The following is a 22,264-nucleotide window of genomic DNA, read 5'->3' as shown; positions in this document are numbered from 1 at the left end:
CTCCTTGGCCCGACCCGACCGCGCGTCTCAGCTGTCACCGCCAGGGCCAGCGGCGGGGCTGGGGCCGAGGCTGCCCCGCCGGGGTTTGGGACGGTCGGCGGAGGCCGGCAGCCCCCCAGCGAGCGGCCTGGCGGCCGCGCACCCCGTCAGCCGCTGAGGGCGCGGCGGCCGCTCCAGGGGCCACGGCACGGGAAAGGTGCCGGCCCCTCGCCCGGCCGCCGGCAGCACCGCGCCGCCCGGGGCCAACCTGCACCGCCCGCCTCGAGCCCCGGAGCGGCGGCGGGGCGGGGCGGAAGGCCCTGCCTCCCTGCTATTGGCTGCGACCCGCGGCGGCCACTCTGCGATAGGCGAGTTCCGCAGTCAGTGGCGCTCGGCCCCGCCCCGCCGCGGCTTTATAACGGGCATCCCCATGGCTGAGGCGGGTAACCTGCTGCGGCGGGAGGGGGCAGAGCCGGCCCGGGGCACCGCGCACCGCCCGCCGACGGACCCGCCGCCGCCGGGCTGAGGGGCGGCCGCCCGGGAGAGCCGCCTCCGGTGGCCGCAGAGCCCCGCCGTCCCGCCGCCGCCCCCTTCCCCCCGCCGCCCCCCCCCCCCCGAGGGACGATGGTGCCGCGGGCCTGGCGCGGCGCGGGGGGCTCGCCCGTTCCTGCTGGCGCTGCTGCTGGTGCATCTGCCTCAGGGTCGCGGCCACCGAGCCACGGGGCCCCGGGTAAGTGAGCCGCCGCCCCGGCGGCGGGGCCGCCCTTCTCCCGCCCGGCTCGCCGCGGCAGGTTGCCCTGTCCCCGGCCCGCCGCCCCCGCGCCCTGTCAGCGCCGCAGGTGAAGCCCCGGCGGGGGGCCGCCGGGCAGCCCCGGCCCCCCCCGCCCCGCGGCGGGCACGCAGCGCCTCCGGGCCCGGCTCCCCGCGGGCGCGGACCCTCGCCGGGGCCTCCCCGCTCGTTAAAAGCCGGGTACCGGCTGAATGCGCCAAGTATATGCATCGGTATTAACTTGTTGGTATTTATTGCAGACAAAAAAGTGGGGCGGGGGGGAGGTTGGCAGGCTGTAGTTTTATATTGCTCGTCTTGCATTTAATGTAGCTCCTGTTCCCAGCACATAGCTTTAGGACTTTTTCGCTTTTTATGTTCCCAAGTAGGGAATAAATGAATCCCTGCAATAAAGCTAGATGCCTTCAGCCCAGACTTCTCCCTGTAGGAGTCTAGCTCTGTTTTTTTAATCTGACAATGTCTGACTCTTACTGGGGCTGTTAATTTCACTTACCAAACTATTACACTGCTCTGGGGGAGAACCCAACATCTTTTCTAAATATGGTCCTCCCAGTGAGCTAATGTTACCACTGCAGCACCGCTACGGAGTAGCATGAGAGCTTTCAATTATAAAGCTGCAAAACAGTAGCCGTTTTTCAGCCAACGCTGCAATAAAAGCATGGCTCTGGGTAAGTGGAAAAACTTGATCTCTCTGCAGGCGTGTTGGATGCATTGACCATGTGTGTTCTTGACCCATCAGTCTGCAAGGCTATGAAATGTGGTACCTAATTAACTTATGCCAAGGTTAGGCAAGACCAGGAGTCTTTGGAATCGCTGCTTGGCCAAAGTATAACAATAAGGTGCTTTAGTGCAATGTTCTAGTCTTTTAATAGAAGTGCTGCTTGACCATGATGGCTATTAAATGCTTCTTAGAGCTATGGAAAGCGTACTGGCTGTACTGGTGTCCTTGTGTTGAGCAGTGCTGTGTAGTCTCTTTTATGGCCAGATGTGTAATAGCAGCTGTTAGAATGTGGCAGATCAGAACTAGTGTGTGCCATAAATTCTTGGAGACATGTTTTAAAAGATGGGGAAACATAGGGGTGCTTATGTTTGTATCTGTATTACCTGATATCAAGCGTAAACCTCAAAATTGGAGTGGTGCCAAATGGAGAAGAGCTTTGAGGTGATAAGTAAGAGTCTGGCTGGATGACTAGGACCCTTCATCAGCACTGGTATCTGAATGCTTTAATGAAAAGCAATTGAAACAAAGAACAAAATAAAAATTACTGATTGCAGTGCATAATTGCACAATGACCCTGTCTGTCAAACAGTTTCCATATATGCCATTTTTATGTACTGTACTTTACAAGGCAGTTTAATTGCTCCCTGTGCTGTGTCGTCTTTGGAATGGGAGCTACTTCAGGAGAGTGGAAAACAAAATACAAAGGACTACTGATGTACTTTTTGCTTCAAGTAAGTGAGCTGACTTTGTTTCTCTGACTTTGCTATTTCTCCCTTTGTGACTGGGGGAGAATGTCAGCTGTGAGCACCAATGTCTACTTGTGAGCTCTTAAAGGGAAGGCTGTGAACTTCCAGGATGTTTAACTTCTGAGGCCTGTCTTATTACACTTCTAATTGTCATGCTTAAGTGCATGTGAAGGTAGAGAGTTTAACTTGCTCATTTGCAACCATGTTGACTGATCCAAGTCCCTGAGATTCATCTCTTCTTGTGATTAGACATTGCCACTAAGGTTGTCACAGTACAAAGGTGCCATACTTTGGATTCCAATGTACACAAGGAAATCTTTTATTAACCGTTTTTTGATGATTATTACCATCTTACACCAGTGTTTCTCATGCTGAATTGTGATCAAGAACATATTCCTGTCAGGAACCCTCTCTGGATAGGGGGGATCAGTGTTGCAATTCTAGGGTCTGATCTTGTAGGTGTTCAGTTGCTAGGTGTGATATTTACCCTTTCCCACTTTTTCTTTTCTGTATGGTAAGCACTAGAATGATAATATTTGCAAGATGAAGTGCTTTTAAAGGTAAACAGCAGTCTTTAATCCTACTCAATGAGTTTAAATGTGCAGCAATAATGCTTGAAACAAGTTCCTGATCTTTGTCCTTGCATTTCCCTCTTACTACTGTAGTATTGCTGCTAAGCTAGGCAGCCAGCACTGTCACTGAATACAAAGGCAGAAGAGTATGGCTTACTATTGCTTGCTGAAAATGATGAAAAACTAAGGGTATTGGAGAGCAATAGGTGTATCTACATCTCTTGTGCCAATAAGGGATTAAACTTCCAAATGAGGTTAGTTAAAGATGATTACTTGAATACCAAAATCAATTACAAGTGCAGCTAGTATCTGCTGGCCTGCTGAGGTACTCCTTGCTCTCAAAAGATGTACAAAGTTTGCTGTTTCCTGTTACAGTGAAAGTATGAGCAGTGACATGAATCCCTTAGACTTGGGAAGTGTCAGTGACCTGTAGGAAACATCTGGCTTTTGTACGTATGCTGTGGCCCACTAACAGTTAATAACAACTGTCCAATTGAAGCTCCATAGTAAGTCTAGTATCTTTGGTGTCCTAGAAATAACTTGGAAATCCAAGGCTTTTGTGTGACCTGTTTCCTCACTTGACAGACTGTAGGAAAGCTTCTGCTGTGTTACGTAATTGCTTGGTCAATTTTGCTCCTGTAGGTCTGAAGAGCACTGTGGAAGTGATCAGCTGGCTGTACTTGGAAAATTTCTGTCTGAAGGATGTTGGCTTCTGGAAAAAGATAATCAGGCTTTGCTTTCTATTCATATTTTCTTCCTGTGTGCCTCTCTTTCTCTGCTGGTATGAGATCTGGGGTTGTGTGGCAAGCCAGGTCTAGCTGTTTCTCCTCCTTGACCCCAAAGTGATAGATGGGGAGTTTGACTGGGCTGGCTCTTGCATCTCCTATTGTGTGGTGCTTTTGAACAGTACTCTTTCATAGCACATTAGATTGTCCAGATGGGAGAAAAGAGAGTGGCACAATAAATGTTGACCTTTGTCTTTCTAGTTTAGAAAGATAGATCTATATAGGTCCCCTGCTTTTTGATTATAATGCCTTGACCGTTATGAACTTGCTCCATTTATGGCAGGGAGCTGTTGATGGCAGTAATGACAAATACTAGCACAAGAAGATGGTGGGTGCTTGCAGAAGGAGCAGAACGCGACTGCAGCAGTCAAAAGCTGTCCTAGGGATGGGCTTGGATTTATGGAAGGCTGGGGATCTGTACCTCCCAGTGACTGCAGAGGACTAAAAAATGAGAGGGGAGGGCAGGACAGTCACTATAACTTTCTTTCTAGTTTCATGCATGGAAACATGCCATATCCCTCCTTGAAAGGCATGCTAGCTGGAGATGTGGGGGACCTTCCAGTTCAGTGCTGTTGTAAAGGGAAGGCAGTAGATAGTAAAATTGTGAAGCTACACACAGATTCTAGTGCATAAACAGGAGTGCTATAGAGCAATGGGAATTCCCTGCTGCAGCTGGCTGTTAGCTAGAACCCCAAATAAGAACCTTGATAAAAAGTGCTGGAAAGGCTCCTGCAGCTTTGCCATTCTGTCTGGAGGAGCAAGAAGCATCGCAGCTTGTGCCAAGGAGCCTGTGTTCTCACTGCAGCCCCACTGGGAGCGTTCCACAAAGCAGGTATCTTTGCACATGCTCTACTAAAATTAGGGGGACTGTGTTCTTCATGGTGGGAAGAAACTGGAAAAGGGCATACTATAAAAATACAAGGCAGAGGGCTCCATATGAAGGAGATCCAGAACAGAAGAGTGAAACTTAGGGTAGGTTTTCAGTGGCTGAATTTTGTTTTTTTGGGTTGAGCTTAATCATCACTCTGCGTTGCAAAGGTCTACACTGATAAGTTACAGCTGAAGCACTCTAATTTAGATTTCCTTACTGTTGGAGAGACTCATTTTAATGAAGGAATAAGTATCCAAAGGCAAGTCTTCACAAAAGCATCCCCTAACATGACAGACTTGTTGCTCTATGGCAAAGAGCTTTTTGTTACAGATGCTCTGTTTTGGTTGGCTGAGAGATGTTCTTGCCTAAGTGAAAACTCTAACTGTATGTAGAGCTATACTAATTGTTTCTCCCTCTCCTTGTTCATGCTTAGACCTTTAATGTTAGACAGCTGAATTCCTTGATGTGTACCACAGAAACTGATCTGATTTGCTTTTTATTCATTATGCAACTGTTAAGGAACAGGATTAATTCTTGTGTGGAGAAGTATTAAAACATTATGTTCCCATATATTAGTGTTGGAACAGTGGGCCCTGTTCTAAATGGGGAAACACTGTAGGATCTAGCCTGCTCTGTGTGCTCTTAGAGCTGGGATTTTAACTGCCTGAGCTTCTGAGTTGGCTATGAGAATATTTCACTCATGTTAATGACCTCTGCTGCTAATGAAAGACTTCTGGCCACCAAAAGACTTGATATAAACGATGAAACTGCTTGTGTATTTCTTCTGGTGGTGGCAGCAAGCTCCTGTAGCTGGTAGAACACCTACAATGATAACCTCTTGGACTAGTTTTCAAGTTTCTAGCACTAGTCATGTGTTAAGGTAATCTTCACTGACATCAGTGCAGAGCAGATGCTGTCTTGGCTTCTTTAATTTCCAAATGGCCTGAAGCAATTGGTAAGATGACTGTAAACCTCATTTCAGTGGTAGAGTAGCTCTGAAATATTAACACTGCTGTTTAAGTATCTTAGATGTTCTTATCCTGCCATCTCAAACTAATTGCGACATAACTATGTCAAAAAACCCCAAACAAACAAAACTCCTTTTGTCTCCTACTTGGCTGTTGAATCCCCGCTTCTTCTGGGGCTGGCACATCTGACAGTGTAGTTAAGCATTACACAATAAACTTCATGCTCTTTAAAAAAACCCAAACACAGAGGCAATACAGGTGAAACTGAAGCTCATCCCTGAAGACTGCTGTGCTGTCATGCTTAGCCTCCTGTTCGACAGTGTGATGGCTTCTTCTCAGAGTGCCCCAGCAGCTGCCACAAGGTCTTTGGTGCTGACGCAACACCCAGGGACTTTGTGGCACAGCAGACCTTGAGCCCTAAGCTTGGTGTGCGCTGATGATAGTTTACTGCTTTATCATCAAGTGAAATTCTAGCAGAGAAGTGGATGTTAAACTTGTGACTTGAGCTGTGAAGCCTACTTTTTTTGTTGTTACAAGCTTAACTACTGTTGTTGCTTTCGTAGGACTCCAAGCTTCCTGTGTTTGTTTGTGAGGAGCTCTTCCATTTGTGAAGTTCTTGCCCCAGCACTGAAAACTATCATTGCTATGGGTGAATTGCTTCAGCACTGGAGCTTTCAGAGTAAGGTGTGAGGTCAGTGTGAGACGTTTGCTTACATAGAGAAACTACCAGGATGTGATGAATGTGGTATGTAACTGTCTCCCTCTTACGACTAGCTCACATGAGCAGTTAAGATTTGTGTTTAGCAGCTTACAGGTGATGGCTTTACTGCCTGTAGGTACAAGGAGGGGGTGTTCTGGCACCAAAACCCTTCTGGTGATGACCGAGAATGCTTGCTGCATTATTATTATTATTTTTTAAGGCATTGTAGCTGTAGGAGAGTAACAAGAAAGTGTAGCTAGTCACACCAGAGTGTTAATGCTTGCACTCAGGGCAGTGAAAACAACCACCCACCATACAAAGGAGCTCTTTGTATGTGTACTTACGTAGGCTATCGGTGGCTCCTCAGCCTGAGAGCAGTCAGCTCCCTCAGGATGAGGCCTTACCTTGAAATCAGGCTCCTGGCTTCCTGACCTGGATGGCTTTTCCCCTTATCACAGTAGCCTCCTGGTGCAACTTAGGCTCCTGTGGGATGCTGCACTAACACTGTAGATGGTGTTAGTGATATTCATAAGCATTAGAGAAGAATCATCTGCTTGTTTGGTGAGGAAAAGTTAGCCTTGTATAGCGGGCCTGCCCACTCACAAATGCTATTCCTTGCAAAACTGAAGAGACAAATATGGTTGTTATTCGCCCCTAGAAGAATTACTTTTGAGGGAAACCTGTGCTATCTGTGTATGCTGGAGGTGCAGCCCCTACAGTGTGGGGCGGGGGTGATGGAAAAAATGGAAGCTTTGGCTTTTGAAGGGATTAATTCTACTCTGTGTGACCCTTCCAGGGGAGCCTTAAGACTGGCCTGGGCCTGACAGGATGATGTTAAGGTGCCAGTGACAGCCTGGAGTAACAGCCTTGGTGGAAGGCTATCCTGCCAGATGTTTCTTATACTGGCTTCTCTGGGGCAGTTGTGCTTCTGTCCTCAGAGCAGTAGCCTAGAAGCCCCCATAAGTGTCCAACTGCTTGCACTGTCAAATTCTTCCCTGGTGTCTGCCAGCTGTAGCCTGCCAGGGAGGACATGCATGCATGCATGTTGGATTTGTGCATTTTTGCCCCCCACTGGCTTGTGGCTAAGCTAGCTGGTTTTGAGAGCCCACTGACAGGTGTTCTCACGTGGAGTGACATGTGGCTGTGCAGTGAGGAAGTGAGTGGTAGGTGTGAAATGAGAGCAAACTTAGGTGCTCCCTTTCAAGGCCTGTGCCCAGAGATGGGGAAATCCAGGAACAGGGGCTGCATCATTAAAGATTGGAGCAGGGTTTTGTCAAGTAGAGTCCTACAGCAAAGCTTAGACAAGCTACCCACTGGTGCTGCTGGCAGACTCTTCCATGCAGATGAAGTGGTACAGCAACTGGTGCATGTAGACAGTTAACTTGCTCTGCTATGGGCACCCAGACTCCTCTCCTGGGCTGGAGTTCCTAAGTAGCAGCTGCTGCCTCTGGGTGAAGAACACGAATGAAGGTGAGCAGGACAGTAAGTAAATGTGCCACAGAGTACCACACTGCTCAGTACTTGAGTACAGACCCGAACCATGTGCTGTGGCTCTGTAAATGGGGTTGCTTTGCCCACTTTGACTTGGGGTGGCTAAGGGGGAAAGAAGCAGACTTTCTGCATGCAACATCTTTCTGTGCAAGGCATAGATTGAATCTATTTGAGACTGGCTTAATAGGCTACACAGCAGTCCTTGTTGGCCTAAAGTTAAATTTGATCCACTGCTGGAAGAGCACGGGCTTAACATTTTTCTCCTGTTCTGAGTCCTATGGCAAAGTGCAAGAATGTACCTTCACCCTTTTCAGAGTGCAAAAAGCCTGCTGTTCTGTGCCACTAAGACATTTGATTAAAGCTGCAGTTGAGGGGGTGGGAAAGGTGAGGGCTTTCTCATGGGTGGGCTTTTCATAGAATTATAGGAAGTGGAAGGGAAGGTGCACTGGAATAAGGAAGATGGAGAAGTAGGACAGATGAAATAACTTGCTTTTCTGAGGTTTTTCTTGGCCACTGGTCCAGTTAATGATAGTTGGAATCATATCCAGAGGGAAGTGCTGATCCTCAAATAGGGAGGAGAGGTTCCAAACACTTAGTGGGCAGATTCTGTTTCAGAGTTTTTTTTGGCTACCACTCTTCTGTTACCATTAGCTGGGTCACAGACCAAAAGGAATGTGAAAGAATGTTCTCCATCCCTGTTCTGTGACTAAGATCAATCACTTAAGTTGCATGGGGAAGCCAGACTCTTACCTTCTGATTAAGTCCACTAGCTTAACTGCTATACTTGGACTTGTGATGCACGGAATAGTGCTTGTTCTACACTCCTGTGGAGTTCCAGAATATTGGGTTAAGAACTTTTCCTTTGGTTATACAAAATCTAAAATATGAGATAATCTGATCCTTCAGTTGTAATTCTAATACTTAAGGGTTTGACACTCCAGCATATTAAAACAATCCAATACAGTCTTAATGTAAAGGTGAAAATATTATGTTCTGTGGCTACCATGAAACTGAGTGGACTCATGGCTGCTCCTTGGGTTGCAGAAGCAGTAGTGTGGCTACCTCTGGTATAGAGGGGGAGTGAACCAGGCATCAAATAGATCAGGAAGCATTCTCAGGTGAAAATACCTGGTAAAAGTAGTGTTACCCTTTAAAGTACAACAGGGGCACATGCCTAGGAAAGATGTCCAGATGTACGCTATCTCTAGATCATGCTTCTGTGTGTACCAGATACACACTAGACAGAAGCAGATAAGATGATAATCTTTTGTTGCAGCATAATGAAGATTAAAGAGCTTACTCTAGCTGGTACATCAAACCATTTCCCTTCCCATTTCTTTGAAGCAGATTTACATGCAGTCTACGCTTAGACTTAAACAGATACTTGGTGGAATGAGGTGCAAGTTAAGAACTAAAACCCAAGAAGCTCTTGTGTGTAATTTCCAGGTGGAGGATATTAAATGAGTTGGAGTTTGTGGATACTGGCCAGATAAAGGGGTTTCCATCTGAGCCAAGTAACTACTTCTGATTTGACTCTAGTTACCATATAGAATGGTGGTAACTCTCGTTGGCTTCTACTTGGAGTTTTGCATTTGGCTTATTCTTCTGCTCTTAAAAGTGAGCAGGCAAGTGTTGCAAAAGTAGATAACCCTTTTGACTTAATACCTCCAATCTACCTCCAATGCTTTGGAGTTCTGTCAGGTGAGGCATCTGATGTAAGGCACTAATACAGCACTGCTGCTGTATCTTCCTGCTGTTGTAGTAAACCATAGCCAATTGGATTCTCAGTGCTGCTGCTGGTGGTGTTATTTGTCCTCAATTAGATACAATGCATCTGGTATCTTGCATAATTTTCAGGCATATGTGGAAATCTGTCCTGCTAGAGCCTTAAAGTAGCTTCTGAAAGTGGTTGCCATGGAATAGGATAAGTGCACTGCACATGTGTACAACTCCATGGATTTACTCCTGGACTGTAAGAGAATTGTGCTTCTGGTTGCTGTACCTGAAGGCCTTGGGTTATTCTAGAGATACTGTCCTGGTAAAATCTGAAGTGATGGCGAAGTGACTACTGCTTATATGAATAAGTAATACCTAATGGTGGAAGAAGGTATTTCAGTGGTGACTGTGCTACCTAATGAGTAGCTCATGCTTTCCATAAGGGGGTACATATTGAAGGAATTTGCTATGAATTTTTATCAGAGTTGCTACCAGCATTTGTCTGATGTTATCAGTGTCTGAGCTATCTTTCCTTCTTTATTATTACACAGGTACAGCCAGTAGTTTTAGGAGCAGGAATCATGGACTTGAGTGCAGGATTGAAGTCAAAGCTGTGTTCTGTAGGCTTTAGCTTGTTAGGTGTTCTGTGGAACCAAAGATGTTCTACTGCACTGAGGCAGCATGTTTGTTCTCTGTGGCAGTAACTGGTCTTGCACTCACTTTACTCTTCCTAGTTTGAGCCTGAACTGTAGGAGTAGTAGCTGCAATTTCTACAGGTAATTACAAAATGGACATACACTATCACTAGCAAAGTATGTATATATATGATGGTTAAACAGGTTATCTGGAAGTATGGGGGATTGTCAGCCCAAACTTTCTTTTTGGATGCTCATCTTCAGGAACTTCCAGGAGGCTGAACATTCTCTTCTCAGTGAACTCTAAAAGTGCTTTATGCTCCAACTTGGTGGTGGTTTTATTTAAGTCGAGGACTCTGACACTGAAGGAGGCCACTTGGCTCCAAAGTAGTCTGGATGTTAGTGGATGTAGCTGTTGAAGACTTGAGTTTTTCCAAGGCTGCTGGGTTTTGTCCTCCCTTCAGTTTCCCTGAAGTAACAAGTGTGTTGGCAAAAAAAAAAAAAAGTATTCTGCTGGACTTGAGCTGTCACTTAAGCTACTAACTTAAAAATCAGCAACTCTGCTGAACTTCACAGCTCACTTATCAGTTAGGCATACCCTGAAAATTGTGATTACATTTAAGGTGGCTGATGGAGCTTTAAATATCTAGCCTAGTTCAACTTCTGCCGTGTCACTAGTATAGGTACCTCTTGAGGGTGAATAGGGTGGGGAGTGAGAAGCAATCAGTATGAAACTAGGGCCGCTGATGCTTTTCTTGTTTCCATCCTTAGTTGTCCATGAGACAATCTAAATGTCCAGATTTTTACTGTGAACAATAGGTACCTGAAGGCATTGCAAACTAGTTGGATTGGGAACAGAAAGAAGTTGATCTATTTTTCACCACAAAAGAAAAAGTGCTTCTTTGCTTGAAGCACTTTGGCAGCATTATTGGAACTGAAGCTAGCTGTTGCTCATCAACATACTCCAGTGTTATGTCTTGCAGATTTCTGCTCTGGATATAAAAGCACCCATAGGACAAATCAGCTCAGCTCATCTGCTCTGTTTTGTAAAATCTGTTGGTGTATAAACAGCTATAATGTGTAGCTGTGTTAGCTCTTACCCTAGGAGGATGAAGCTATCCTGGTTCATGTGCATGGTTCTTGCATGAAAGTAATTAGAGAGTCCCAACTTCCAAATTGAGTTTTGACTGTAGAGTTAACTTCAGAAAAACTCAGTATGTTTTCTAGAACACTAGGGTTTTTTGGTGATGAAATTAGAACTGCGTGGGAGGGAAAAAAATCTGCCATACTTGAGTAAATCTGAGCATTCTTAAAACCTGCCCTTCAATACCTCTGGAATTGACCCAGTTGTATGACAAGTAAATTTTCAGCCCAAAGATTTGAGGCTCTGATCTAGCTTGAATAGCTAGTGCATGTCAGAAGTAAATGAAGTTTTTTTTAAGGTTCCTGCTGGAACTCTAATAATTTACCTACAAGTCTCCAAGATACGCTTCTAGTTCTGCTGGCATGAAGACAAACTCAAACCAAAAAGTCTCCCACAATTGCTTCACATAACCCAGGGACTTCCCCCCACTGCCCCAGAATAGATGGGAAGAGTTTAGCAGGAAAATCCCGTGCAATTTGCAAAGAGAAGGATTTGATTTTAGTTGAAACTTTAAAAACCACAAGTAACACTTTTACTTCTGAGTAAACGACAGCCCCAAATAGAAAGTCCAACTTCAGCTGTCAGCAGGTTTTTCTCAGTAGCAAAGAATACAGAGTTCCAAAGGAATATCTCTTTTTCCTTATGTTAAAAAAGTATAGGTATCTTATCACAGTAACTGTTCTTCCTGTTAAACTTGGTACCTTGTCAGGTGTCCCATGCAACTCTTAGTTCACTGTACCTTTTCTTAAAGAAAATGTCCACATCTGACCTTAAGTGGGGAGCCTCCACTATAACTACTTCCAAGTTAACCTGCTCACTAATATTGTCACCTTCAGAACAGCTGTAGATTAAAAGCTTCTGACTAGCTTTTTCCTTATGTCTGGATTCCTGTCAAACTCTGCTCCACACCCTCCAAGACTTGTGTGTACCCCTTCAGGCAGGGCAAGGAGAGTGGGAGAAAAGTTTGAACTTGGTACTTCTTGCTAAAGCCTTCTTCCTGGCAAAGGTGAGTCCAACTTCAGAAATTCATGTTTTTCTTTGGAAATCACTGGGGCAAGTAAATAAAGTTAAACAGAATAAATTTTCTACCTGACATGCTTTCCTTCAGTTTGTTCAGCTTTAATAAAGTCTTCTCAGGTTTAGAGATGTAACCAGCCTTTCAGTGCGATGAATAAGTGCAGCGTGTCAGAGCAAAAGCTAAATATGATTTTCACTTTTCTGAAACCATGGAGAATACAAGCGTTTACATTCAGGAAGTGCCAGAGGGCTGATGATAGACATGGTGCAGTCACCTCAGATTAAGAGGACAAAATAGGGTGTTATCTTTGGCTTGACTCGGGTTAATATTTACTAGAAAGCAAACCTAGGGATTACCACAAATAACCTAAAACAAGCATGTCTACTCTTCACTGTATGGCAGACTAATGTTCTTGCATATCCATGTGTTTCCTAAGGCAACCAATTAGGATAAAGTGAGAAGAGGTAATCTTGTTAAATCTCATGCCAGCGTTCAGATGAGTAGAACCATACTTACTTAAAATTGCCTTAGTGAGACTTGCTAGTGGCTTTTGTTTCACTAGCAGATGCTGATGTAAAAATACAAGACTCTTGGCATCTGTTGTTGTGAGGCAATTGACACCAGTGCTAGGCATTGTTTACACAAAGCATCTAAATGAAGTCACTAGTGGATTCAACAAGATACTAACTGAAGACAGCATTTATAAATGCTGACATTGATGAAGTTTGCTTAGTTAATGCCCAGTACTAAATTGCAATCAGGATTTGATGGCTCTGAATAGAGTAAACCTCTTAAAATAGGCAGGGGACAGGGTCTGAGGAAGAATTTCTTTCCCGAAGAGTAGAGAGTACTTTCTTCTTCCTCATTTCCCAGCTCTGTCCTTATTGTTGCTGATAAAGCAGTTCCTGGGTTGCAATATCAACTCTAACTGAAACTCTTGTCAAGCTGCTGTTGCGCTGCTTATTCATCTTGAGCACTTGGCTTGGAGCTCCAGATCGCTGAAGTGAAGGGAAAGCACTAGGAAGTTTTCTCCTTGGTTTAGGGAGAGACATGCCTCTGGTTTAGGTATTTTTCTGGGGAGAAAGCTGATGGTACCCAGGGTCATCTTGTTCTCAGCTGATGGCTAGAATGCATAACTCTCTTGGGAATCTTTCTAGATGTATTGTAGGGCAACATCTATATGTTAAATCTAGTGCTGTATGTAGAGGCCGCTCAGCTTGAACTGTTTTAGCTGGACCTGCTTTCAGACAGTGAGCTTGACTTTGTAGGAAGCTTCCCTTTAAGTGTGATGATTTTTTTTTTTTTTCCCTTTGGGGGAAGTCTTTGGAAATTGAGTAAGATTATAAAGTCATCCCACTTTAAAACTCAAATGGCAGTGATTCAACAAACACTACAAGCTGCTAAAGCGGTTGAATGAATAACTGGCAAGTGTCTGTCTTAGTTGAAGCTTGGAATCCACTCTGGTAATTGCAATATAAGCTCTTAGGCAAGAAAAGAAAAAAGGCAGATGTTTCTTTATCAGCCTGAAAGGTCAACAGGTCTCCTGTAAAGATGGGCAGGCTCAGAACCTCTGACTTGGTGTCAGTCAATGTGACAAGATTAAACAGAACTGTAATTAATCACTTGTGTTCACTTAATTCTCCATTCTTTCCCTTGGTTGATTTATTTGCTGGTTTCTTCATATGTTCCAAGGAAAGTTTCCTTTCTAGGTTCCAAATTATCCCTGTATTTCTTAGGTCTGACTTATGCAACAGTCGCCTCTAATGACACTAATACCCACAGGACCATATGGCATGGACAGTTCTTAGCTGAAGTGTAAGCATGTTGCCCAGAATCTGCAAACTGGAAATGTTTCTGCTTTTTTCCTGGCTGGTGTGGTTGTTTGACCTTGCCCAGCTTCCAGACCCCTCCTCGCTTCTTACCCTGCTCCAACATGGGTTCGTTCCATGGGCTGCAATCTTCCAGGAAAAAAATCTGCTCCATCATGGGCTTGTGGGCTGCAGCTTCCTTCAGGAAATGTCCAACTGCTCTGGCTTCTCCTCCCCCCTGCCCCATTGTGTGGCCTTTTGTCTTTTAAGTATGTTTTCAGAGGCACTGTCAGCTTGGCTGATGGGCTCACTTTTGGTCTGCAGTGGGTATGTTGTGGAACCAGCTGTGTCCAGCATGGGGCAGGCCCTGACTTCCTCTCACAGAGGCCACCTCAGCACCATGCTGCTACCAGGACGTTGCGGTGTAAACCCAACACAGCTGGTCGGACCAGGCTGAAGAAGGAATGCTGCTTTGGCCTGGAAAGACTCCAGCAGAGTCAGCAATGGGTGTGCCCGTGCTTCTGGAAGTACCACCAACATGGAGCTCACACCTCAGTCAAACAGTTTGTGACCTGAAATAAACTGCTTCAGTCCTTTTCAAGGTGGTGTGAGTTTCTTACAGAGGTTGAATATGGTTTTGCTGTGAAAGGTGCTAGTGCACCTAAAATTCAGAGATCTAATCTAACATACATTCTACTCAGTGTTGTTTTTTTTTTTAAGATGTAGCCTCAAATTGACTGAGCACTTTCAGGTTCTGTTCCCATGTGAATGTAGTTTCAGTATTGATTGTGCTACTCTTCCCCTTCTTCAAACCTAGGGATTGGCTTTTCATCTTACCCTTCTGGAAGGGGAAGAGAACACACATTTAATACTTAAGTGCTATTACTGGTACTGAATAATTCTGCAAGAGGAGTGTCACATATTGTAACTCCTGACAAACTTCAACCTGGGAAAATTACAGGAGTGTCTCTGTAACATCTGGATCTGGTGTTCTGCATCCTTGGGTGTGGACAAGCCCCCATGCTTCAATTCTCTGATGAAAGTGTGTTTGGCCCTTAACAGCAAAAAGCGTATTTAGAGTTATATTACTGTTATCCATTGAGCCATAGGATCATGACAAAACTTTACAGCACTTTTAACTTGTGAGTAATTTTCTTCTCTTGGAGTCCAAGTTGTAGGTGCTGAAACTTGACATATAAGAGTGCTAGTGCTCTGTGCTTGATATTGGAGAGGAATATGAAATACTTGAACAGAAATAGCGTCAGAGAAAAGCTACTGCCCGAATACTAGGTTATCTACTTAAATATCCTGTATGTCAAAGACCAAAATTTCACTTCTCTTATCTCTTAACAAGTTTTTTTACTGTTACTTGAGGCTAAAACCTTTTTCTGATAGTTGTCTTTAAATTCTCTTTTTTTTTTTTTTTTTTTTTTTTTTGCTGGACAGCAAAAGTAGTTTTGTCACTGTCTCCAAACAGGATAGAAATAAACCTTTAAGTTTCTAGAATCTGTCAACTTCTCTAACATTTTAATTAGAGGTTTTAGGCCTTTACCAAATAGTTTCTCAAAGCCTTATGAAGGCTATGCCACTGCAGTAATTCACAAGTACTTACTGACCTTACACTTTAAAGCAGTAATAACTGTATTCCTTTCTTGCATTGCTTGCTGCCTTTTGGCAGGTTGTTGTGGAAAGTACTAGCTTTAAGTAATGTAAAGCAATTTATGAAAAAAATAATGGTCTGTCCTAGCTGTAGAAGCACCGCTGCTTAGGATGATTAGCAATTAAGGGCAACAGACAGCAAGCTTAGTTGGGTACTCCTGAGCTGTATCAGCCTCGTGTTTCCAGTTATTTATGCTGTCTCCATACTGTTGGCTTGTGTCTTCCAAGCTCATGTCTGAGCATGTTTTCTGATTCCCCAGCTATGTGTTGAACTTGCTGCTTTGGCCTGCTGTGAGCTACAGCCAGACAACTCGCTCCTGTGGCAGGACTGAGGCAAAATTTTAGCATGACAGTTATATGGCTGAAGCTGGGTTTAGTCACTTGCCTCGGTGGTCAAGTCTGGATGAAGGACAGTTACTGAAGCCAGTCTAGACAGCTCTAGCCTCCTCGATGAAGCACTAACATATCTTGGAAGTAGAGTAGCTTTTAAACTACAGGAGCCCTTGTGATACTGCCAGCCTGTGCAGGAACGCTTTGCTGGTGTCCTGTGCTAGCAAAGCTTTCTACCTATGCTATACCTAGTGTAGGTATAATTGAACAGCAGAGTTGTCTGGGCTTGCTTTAAACATCCACGTTAGCTATCTACAAGAACTTACCTGCTAAAAGAAAACTATACCTCTCTCTAGCAGAGATCTGATAACTTATAATGCCAAGGTTGGGACATACAATTGATTTTATCCTACCACTTGTCTGGAAGCTTTCCCTGCATAGCTGGTATAGTGATGACGGGTAGATCAAAAGTACATGTAAACAACCTGGAACTCTGCAAGGGTGCCCACCTTTGCCAATGACTGTAGAAAACATGCCTATGGTCTGATAAGAGTAATGCCTGGATTTCATGGGGCTGGATGGATGACCTGGAGATACTTTAAACTGGCACGCTTTGTCATGTTGTACTTCTACTTACTGAACTACATGAGGGCAAGACGCAACCCCTGCAATAATGTGGTTGTATCACACTAGTTATGCTGCTGATGCTGCGTGATGCCCTGGGCAAGCTGTTTTCACACTAGATGTGGAGCAGCACTTGAGGGGATGATGTGGCTCCTCAGAACCTGGAAGAGTTATCTGTAGTGCACTAGAAACTGAATTTTGAAGAGGTTTTTAGTGGATGGGTTTGGCCCTAAGTATACCCTGAGAAGGGCCTTTGTCTGAATAGGGGAAGGAAACTCTGAGCCCTGAGGTATGGGTGTGATGAACTAAATTTAGCCTAGCTAGGGCACACTATTCTCTTAGGCTTTTAATGGTATGCTCTTTTTGCTATTAAGTCCCGTGGCCAACCTGTGCAAGGTTCTTGACAGGTGCTTTTTATTCTCCATGGTAAAATATTTAAGTACTTGCTTGAAATAGAACAGTGAGATGATTCAGCTGAGTGCAGGGCTTCTCTGCTTGTCTGTTGCTTGTTAAATCTGAATGCAGGATTGTCAGTTGCCTTCAGTTCTCTGTGTTTAGGTTTGCAGCATATAAAAGTGAAAATGTTATGGGTTTATATAAACACAGTATGTTAAAGTATTCACCCTGCAACTGTGAGCAAGGCATTTGATGGGAATGAGGAAAGTAGGTCTGGAACATGTAACAATGTTGAACTTAGCCTAGAAGAAAAGACGACTGCTGTTGACAGATGAGGAAGAGAATGCTCAGGGATACTTTCTGCCTTCCAAATTACAAAAAATTTTAATGAGAGGGCAAAAACTTGACCAATGTACCTAGTGGTATGCCAGGGTTGGAAGATACAAATTACATCAACCCTTAGCTTGATGAGGTGAATTTGCTGAGATAAGCTAAAGGCTCAAATCTTGCATTAAGACAGTTGTTATGACACGTCTTTCATGTGGTTCTAGGCATGAATATGCAAGTGGTGATGTGATCCCTGTGAACAGAGGAATTTGAGTAGAGAAAGCCAGTACCAAAGTCTCTGACTCCCCTATAAAGCATAGGGCAAGGCCTGTCTTAGACTGAATCCTATTTTCAGAATAGATTTCAATGCCCTCTAGTGGCTTTAACTGTACAAGGAATGGTTGGCTTACCTAGAACACCAACCTTGGGTGTTTTACTCAGCAGGAAGAGGTAGCTGGAGGTGTGTGTGTTGGGGACGCAGCTATGCTGTGGTTGTGTGAGGAGGAACAATGGAAAACATCTAGGAAATACTTCCTAACTTGAATTACTTAAATATTACTGAATGCCAAGCATTCCAAAAGTGAGATCTGGGGGTACTTTTGCCTTTTTAGGCTAGGAATAAACCTTCTCTGAGAAGCCCACTGCAGAATCATAGAATCATTTAGGTTTAAAAAGACTTTTGAGATTATAAAGTCCAACTGTTAACCCAGAACTGCCAAGTCCATCACTAAACTATGGCCCTACGCCTTTTTTAAACACCTCCAGGGATGGTGATTCTACCACATCCATGGGCAGCCTGTTCCAATGCTTGACTACCTTTTCAGTGAGGAAATTTTTCCTAATATCCAATCTATGGATATTAGGATCCTAAAATCCATTTTATCCAAATGGCTCAACGTGAGGCCATTTCTTCTTGTCCTGTTGCTTGTTATATGGGAGAAGAGACTGACATCATCTGGCCATAGCCTCCTTTCAGGTAGCTGTAGAGCGCAATAAGTCTGAGTCTCATTTTGCCCTTCTCTGGACACGCTCCAGCACCTCAATGTCCCTCTTGCCGTGAGGGGCCCAAAACTCAACACAGTGTTCGAGGTGCAGCCCCACCAGTGCCCAGTACAGGGGGACAGTCACTCCCTAGTCCTGCTGGCCACACTGCTTTGGACACAAGCCAGGATGCTGTTGGGTTCTCGGCCACCTGGGCACACTGCTGGCCCACGTTCAGCCGGCCGTCAGCCAGCACCCCCAGGCCCTTTTCCCCCAGGCACTTTCCAGCCGCTCTGCCCCCAGCCCGTAGCGCTGTGTGGGGCTGCTGTGACCCACGTGCAGGACCCGGCACTGAGCCTTGTTGAACCTGGTACAACCGGCCTCGGCCCACGGGTCCAGCCTGTCCGGATGCCCCTGCAGAGCCTGCCTGCCCTCCAGCAGGTCAACACTCCCCCCAGCTCGGTGTCGCCTGCAAACTGGCTGGGGGTGCACTCGATCCCCTCGTCCAGATCGTCGATAAAGACACTAAACAGAGCTGGCCCCAGCACTGAGCCCTGGGAACACCACTTGTGAGCGGGCACCAGCTGGGTGTAACTCCATCCACCACCACTCCCTGGGCCCGGCCGTCCAGCAGCTTTTTACCCAGCGCAGAGTGCACCCGTCCAAGCCGTGAGCAGCCAGTGTCTCCAGGGAAAGCTGTGGGAGATGGTGCCAAAGGCTTTACTAAGGTCCAGGCAGACACCACCCACAGCCTTTCCCTCATCCACTGGGCAGGTCATCTTGTCACAGAAGGAGATCAGGTTTGTTGAGCAGGACCTGCCTTCCCTAAACCCAGAAGAATTTCAGTATTCCCTTCTGTAAGAGTCTGGGTTTTAAGAAAAGAATTGGATACTCTGACACTAAAACGGGGAGCTAGCCAAGTCAGACTTCCAGAATTGCACAGTGCAGAAGTGCATCAGCAGTGTGAGGTAAAACAGGTTTTACCTCATGCCATGTAGATAAAATGCCCACTACTTTACCTACAGTGCAAGAACCGTGGAAGGCTGTACAGGGTTGAGGACTCAGAAGTTGGAGGTCTGCATGGGCAAATCAGGTACAGGTGTTAGTTAACCGGTTAGGTTAATCTCCTAAAGTAACTGCTTAGCTTTGAACACTGTTGTCTGTGTGCTCTCTAACACTGTTTCTTGTTCTTTTGAGGAGTAAAGCATGGGATGTTCAGTGTTTGTGTGGCTATAGAAGGTAAAAAGGTGTTTGATGGCATAATTGGCTGTCTGCACTTGCTTACTACCAAGAAGGAAAACTGGAATATGCCTTAAGGAGTTTTCAAGATCAAAACTGCTTGCGAGACTCTTGCCTTTAAATCTGATCTTTAAATTTACTGTGGCTTCTAATAATGATGTTAGTAGTTCAACTTTAATTCAGTATGTTGTTGGTGAAAGTTAATTAGATGCTTTAATTCCACTTGAATAGTCTGCCTGACCAATGATATAATTAATTGGCCGTTTGTGCCATTTGGATGCATATGCATTGGTGTGCAGCATACTGATAAGATGTCTCAGAGATGGCTTTCTTGCATGCTTAGTACAAAGTGCTTTGAACTGGAAATTGACCAATTACCTCTGGAAGCAACTAATAAAAGCAGTGGAAGTTGTAGTTAGTAGATTGTACTGAATGAACAAAGATTGGGTTATGCATCTGGCTTTTGAAGACTTTGTCTCATCTGAGTGTGCTTGTGGATTGGAGAACCTCTGTTCTGGTAATTTGTTTAGGTTGTGTTTTAAGTTAGAGAACTCCTAAATAGCTTCAACATGGTAAAAAAATGAGCCTGAAATGCAGTAAGACTTGTCTTTTCTCTTTAGATTGTGTTCTTTGAAGCAGTGCTCCCCCAGTGTGTTAAGTCTTTGTCCCAAGAATTGAAGGATTTCATTTCACTAGGCTTAGGATCTCGAGTAACTCTTCATTGAAGTAAATCACAGGCTTGTTAAGAACGTTGTTTTAAGAGTATTTTGTCCTATACTACTACGGTGAATATATAGCTGCCAAAATATTTCCCTGATGCTTCTTTATTCTGTTCAGTGGTTTGTTTTCTTCAGTAGGAAGAGAATAAAGTTTCTGAACAAGCTCAGTGTGGTGTCTCTTTTCACCATCATGCCTACTGCAGCCTTCTATTTCCTAGTTCTAAAGTATCTAAAGTCACCTTGCCATGTAGTGCTCCTGCACAGGCATGACTAGATCTCTGGGCAGTTAAGCAGATGCTAACTGCTGCCTCTGCCTGCACAATGTGGACTTGTCCAATGAGAAATGGTTGCAGATGGAAGCTTGTCAGGCTTCTGCTCAAGTCCAGAGACAGAATCATTATTTGGCAGGTGAGGAAATCCTTTAAGGCTCTCAACTACTGTTCCAACATATCTGTACTCCATTGTTTAAGCACTGAATTGGACTCTTCAGCTTCTGGTTTTATCATGGATACTATACTTGATTACAGTTGTGTTGCTGAGTTTATCCAGTCAATCCTGTTTGATACTGAACTTGGTGGGCATTCCTGTGCTGGACAGGCAGGAGCAATACTGAAATGGCAAAACAGTTGCTAAAGCTGGCATGCAACTTCTGTAGCCTCTTTGAGCAGTTAGCTTGGGTGCATCTGCCAAAGCAGATTACAGCTTTTTGTCTGTAAAGAAAGAGTTGTTGGTCTCCCACAAAGGTACGTGCCTTGGATCTGTTATTTTTAACTCTGAGCTTGTCAGCAGCTGAGTGGGTTTTTCTGTGAAAGGAAATGATGTTAACAGCAGTCCTACTTGATCTTCTCATATCATAAGTATTCTAATCTGGATTGTCAGCAGCATGTATATCCTGGAAGTTTTCAGGAAGAATCTATGAGTCACCTTAAGAATTAAATGCCACATCAGATTGACTACTTTTTGTGGCTCCTTTCTTGTCTGCTGCTTGTAAATTAATAATTTGAAGGGGGTCTCTGCTTTTTTGCATGTGCTGCCCCACTGCTTGTTTTGGGATATCTTACCCTTTTCCCATTCTTAGTTAGGTGCATGAGCAATTATTTTTTCTTTTATAAAGGAGCTGCCTTGTGTTTCTAGATTGGCAGCTGAGAGGAAGTGCCAGCACTGGAACAGAAAACAAACTCATCCTTCACTGCCTCTCCCAATGCTTTCTATCCCGCAGGCCAGTTAGGTGACGGGAAGGGACGGTGCCTGGACCTCCTGTGTTGTGCTAACCTCTGAGGGCACAGGGTACTCCTTTGAGATCCTAAATGGTACTTGGCTCTGCTGTAGTTGGGTTGGTGCCATGTTTACACTTAGCTTGCCCCAAAGGTGGGGCAAGGGAAGGGAGGAATGTCAAGTATCTTCAGCTTGCCACAGGATGTGATTAGGTAACTTAAGAGGATTTTCAAGTCTTTCAAACGACAAGTAAACATGTCAAATGTGATGGAAAGCTCCAGAGTCTTATATGGACAATCTAAGTCTCTCTGTCAAACTTGGAGCATCAGGTTAGTGTTGAATTTCTACTCTGTTTTGACCCCTGTCTTTTGAAGGAGAAGGTACCAGCTGTTGCAGGAGGGGAAGCAGGCCTTTGCAGGCCAATAAAGGAATAACTTGCCTCTTCGCTACTGAGAGTTAGTATCTGATGGTTTTGGGTAAGCTACTAATGAAGTTATAACAGAGTTTTATACGAAAAACTGTGGCATGTTACTTCTACAACTGTATGGGTCTGAGTCTCAAATTCCACTTAACTCTTGGACTTCGATTCGTATACATGTAACTTCCTTAAAAGCCCAAATAGGTTAAGTAACTCCACAAAAGCATGCCATGTGTTCACTCAATGGGGCCGACTCTAGCTTTTGTACTGCCTTTTGTGTATTTCTACCTAACCTTTCCTTGACAGGTGAAAAGTCTCAGATAATCCATAGTGGTGTTCTGTCTTGTCCCCAGTGCAATACTCATGCAGCAGTATAAAAAAACCAGTGATGAGTTCTTGCTTAACTCTTCCCTAT

At 44.7% G+C, this 22,264-nt stretch overlaps 1 protein-coding gene across 1 annotated transcript in view; it reads left to right on the top strand.

Annotated features, from left to right (window-relative positions):
- The first annotated feature begins 443 nt into the window (after positions 1–443).
- Positions 444–22,264, top strand: part of SMOC1 (SPARC related modular calcium binding 1) — a 134,251-nt gene continuing 112,430 nt past the window's right edge. The window contains 2 exon segments of the mRNA XM_040601583.1: positions 444–630; positions 632–709. Coding sequence (XP_040457517.1) covers positions 604–630; positions 632–709 — 105 coding nt within the window. The 5' untranslated portion in view covers positions 444–603.

Source organism: Falco naumanni, chromosome 7 (assembly GCF_017639655.2).
Source record: "Falco naumanni isolate bFalNau1 chromosome 7, bFalNau1.pat, whole genome shotgun sequence".
NCBI lineage: Eukaryota > Metazoa > Chordata > Aves > Falconiformes > Falconidae > Falco > Falco naumanni.
This window is presented reverse-complemented; position numbering and strand designations above follow the sequence as displayed.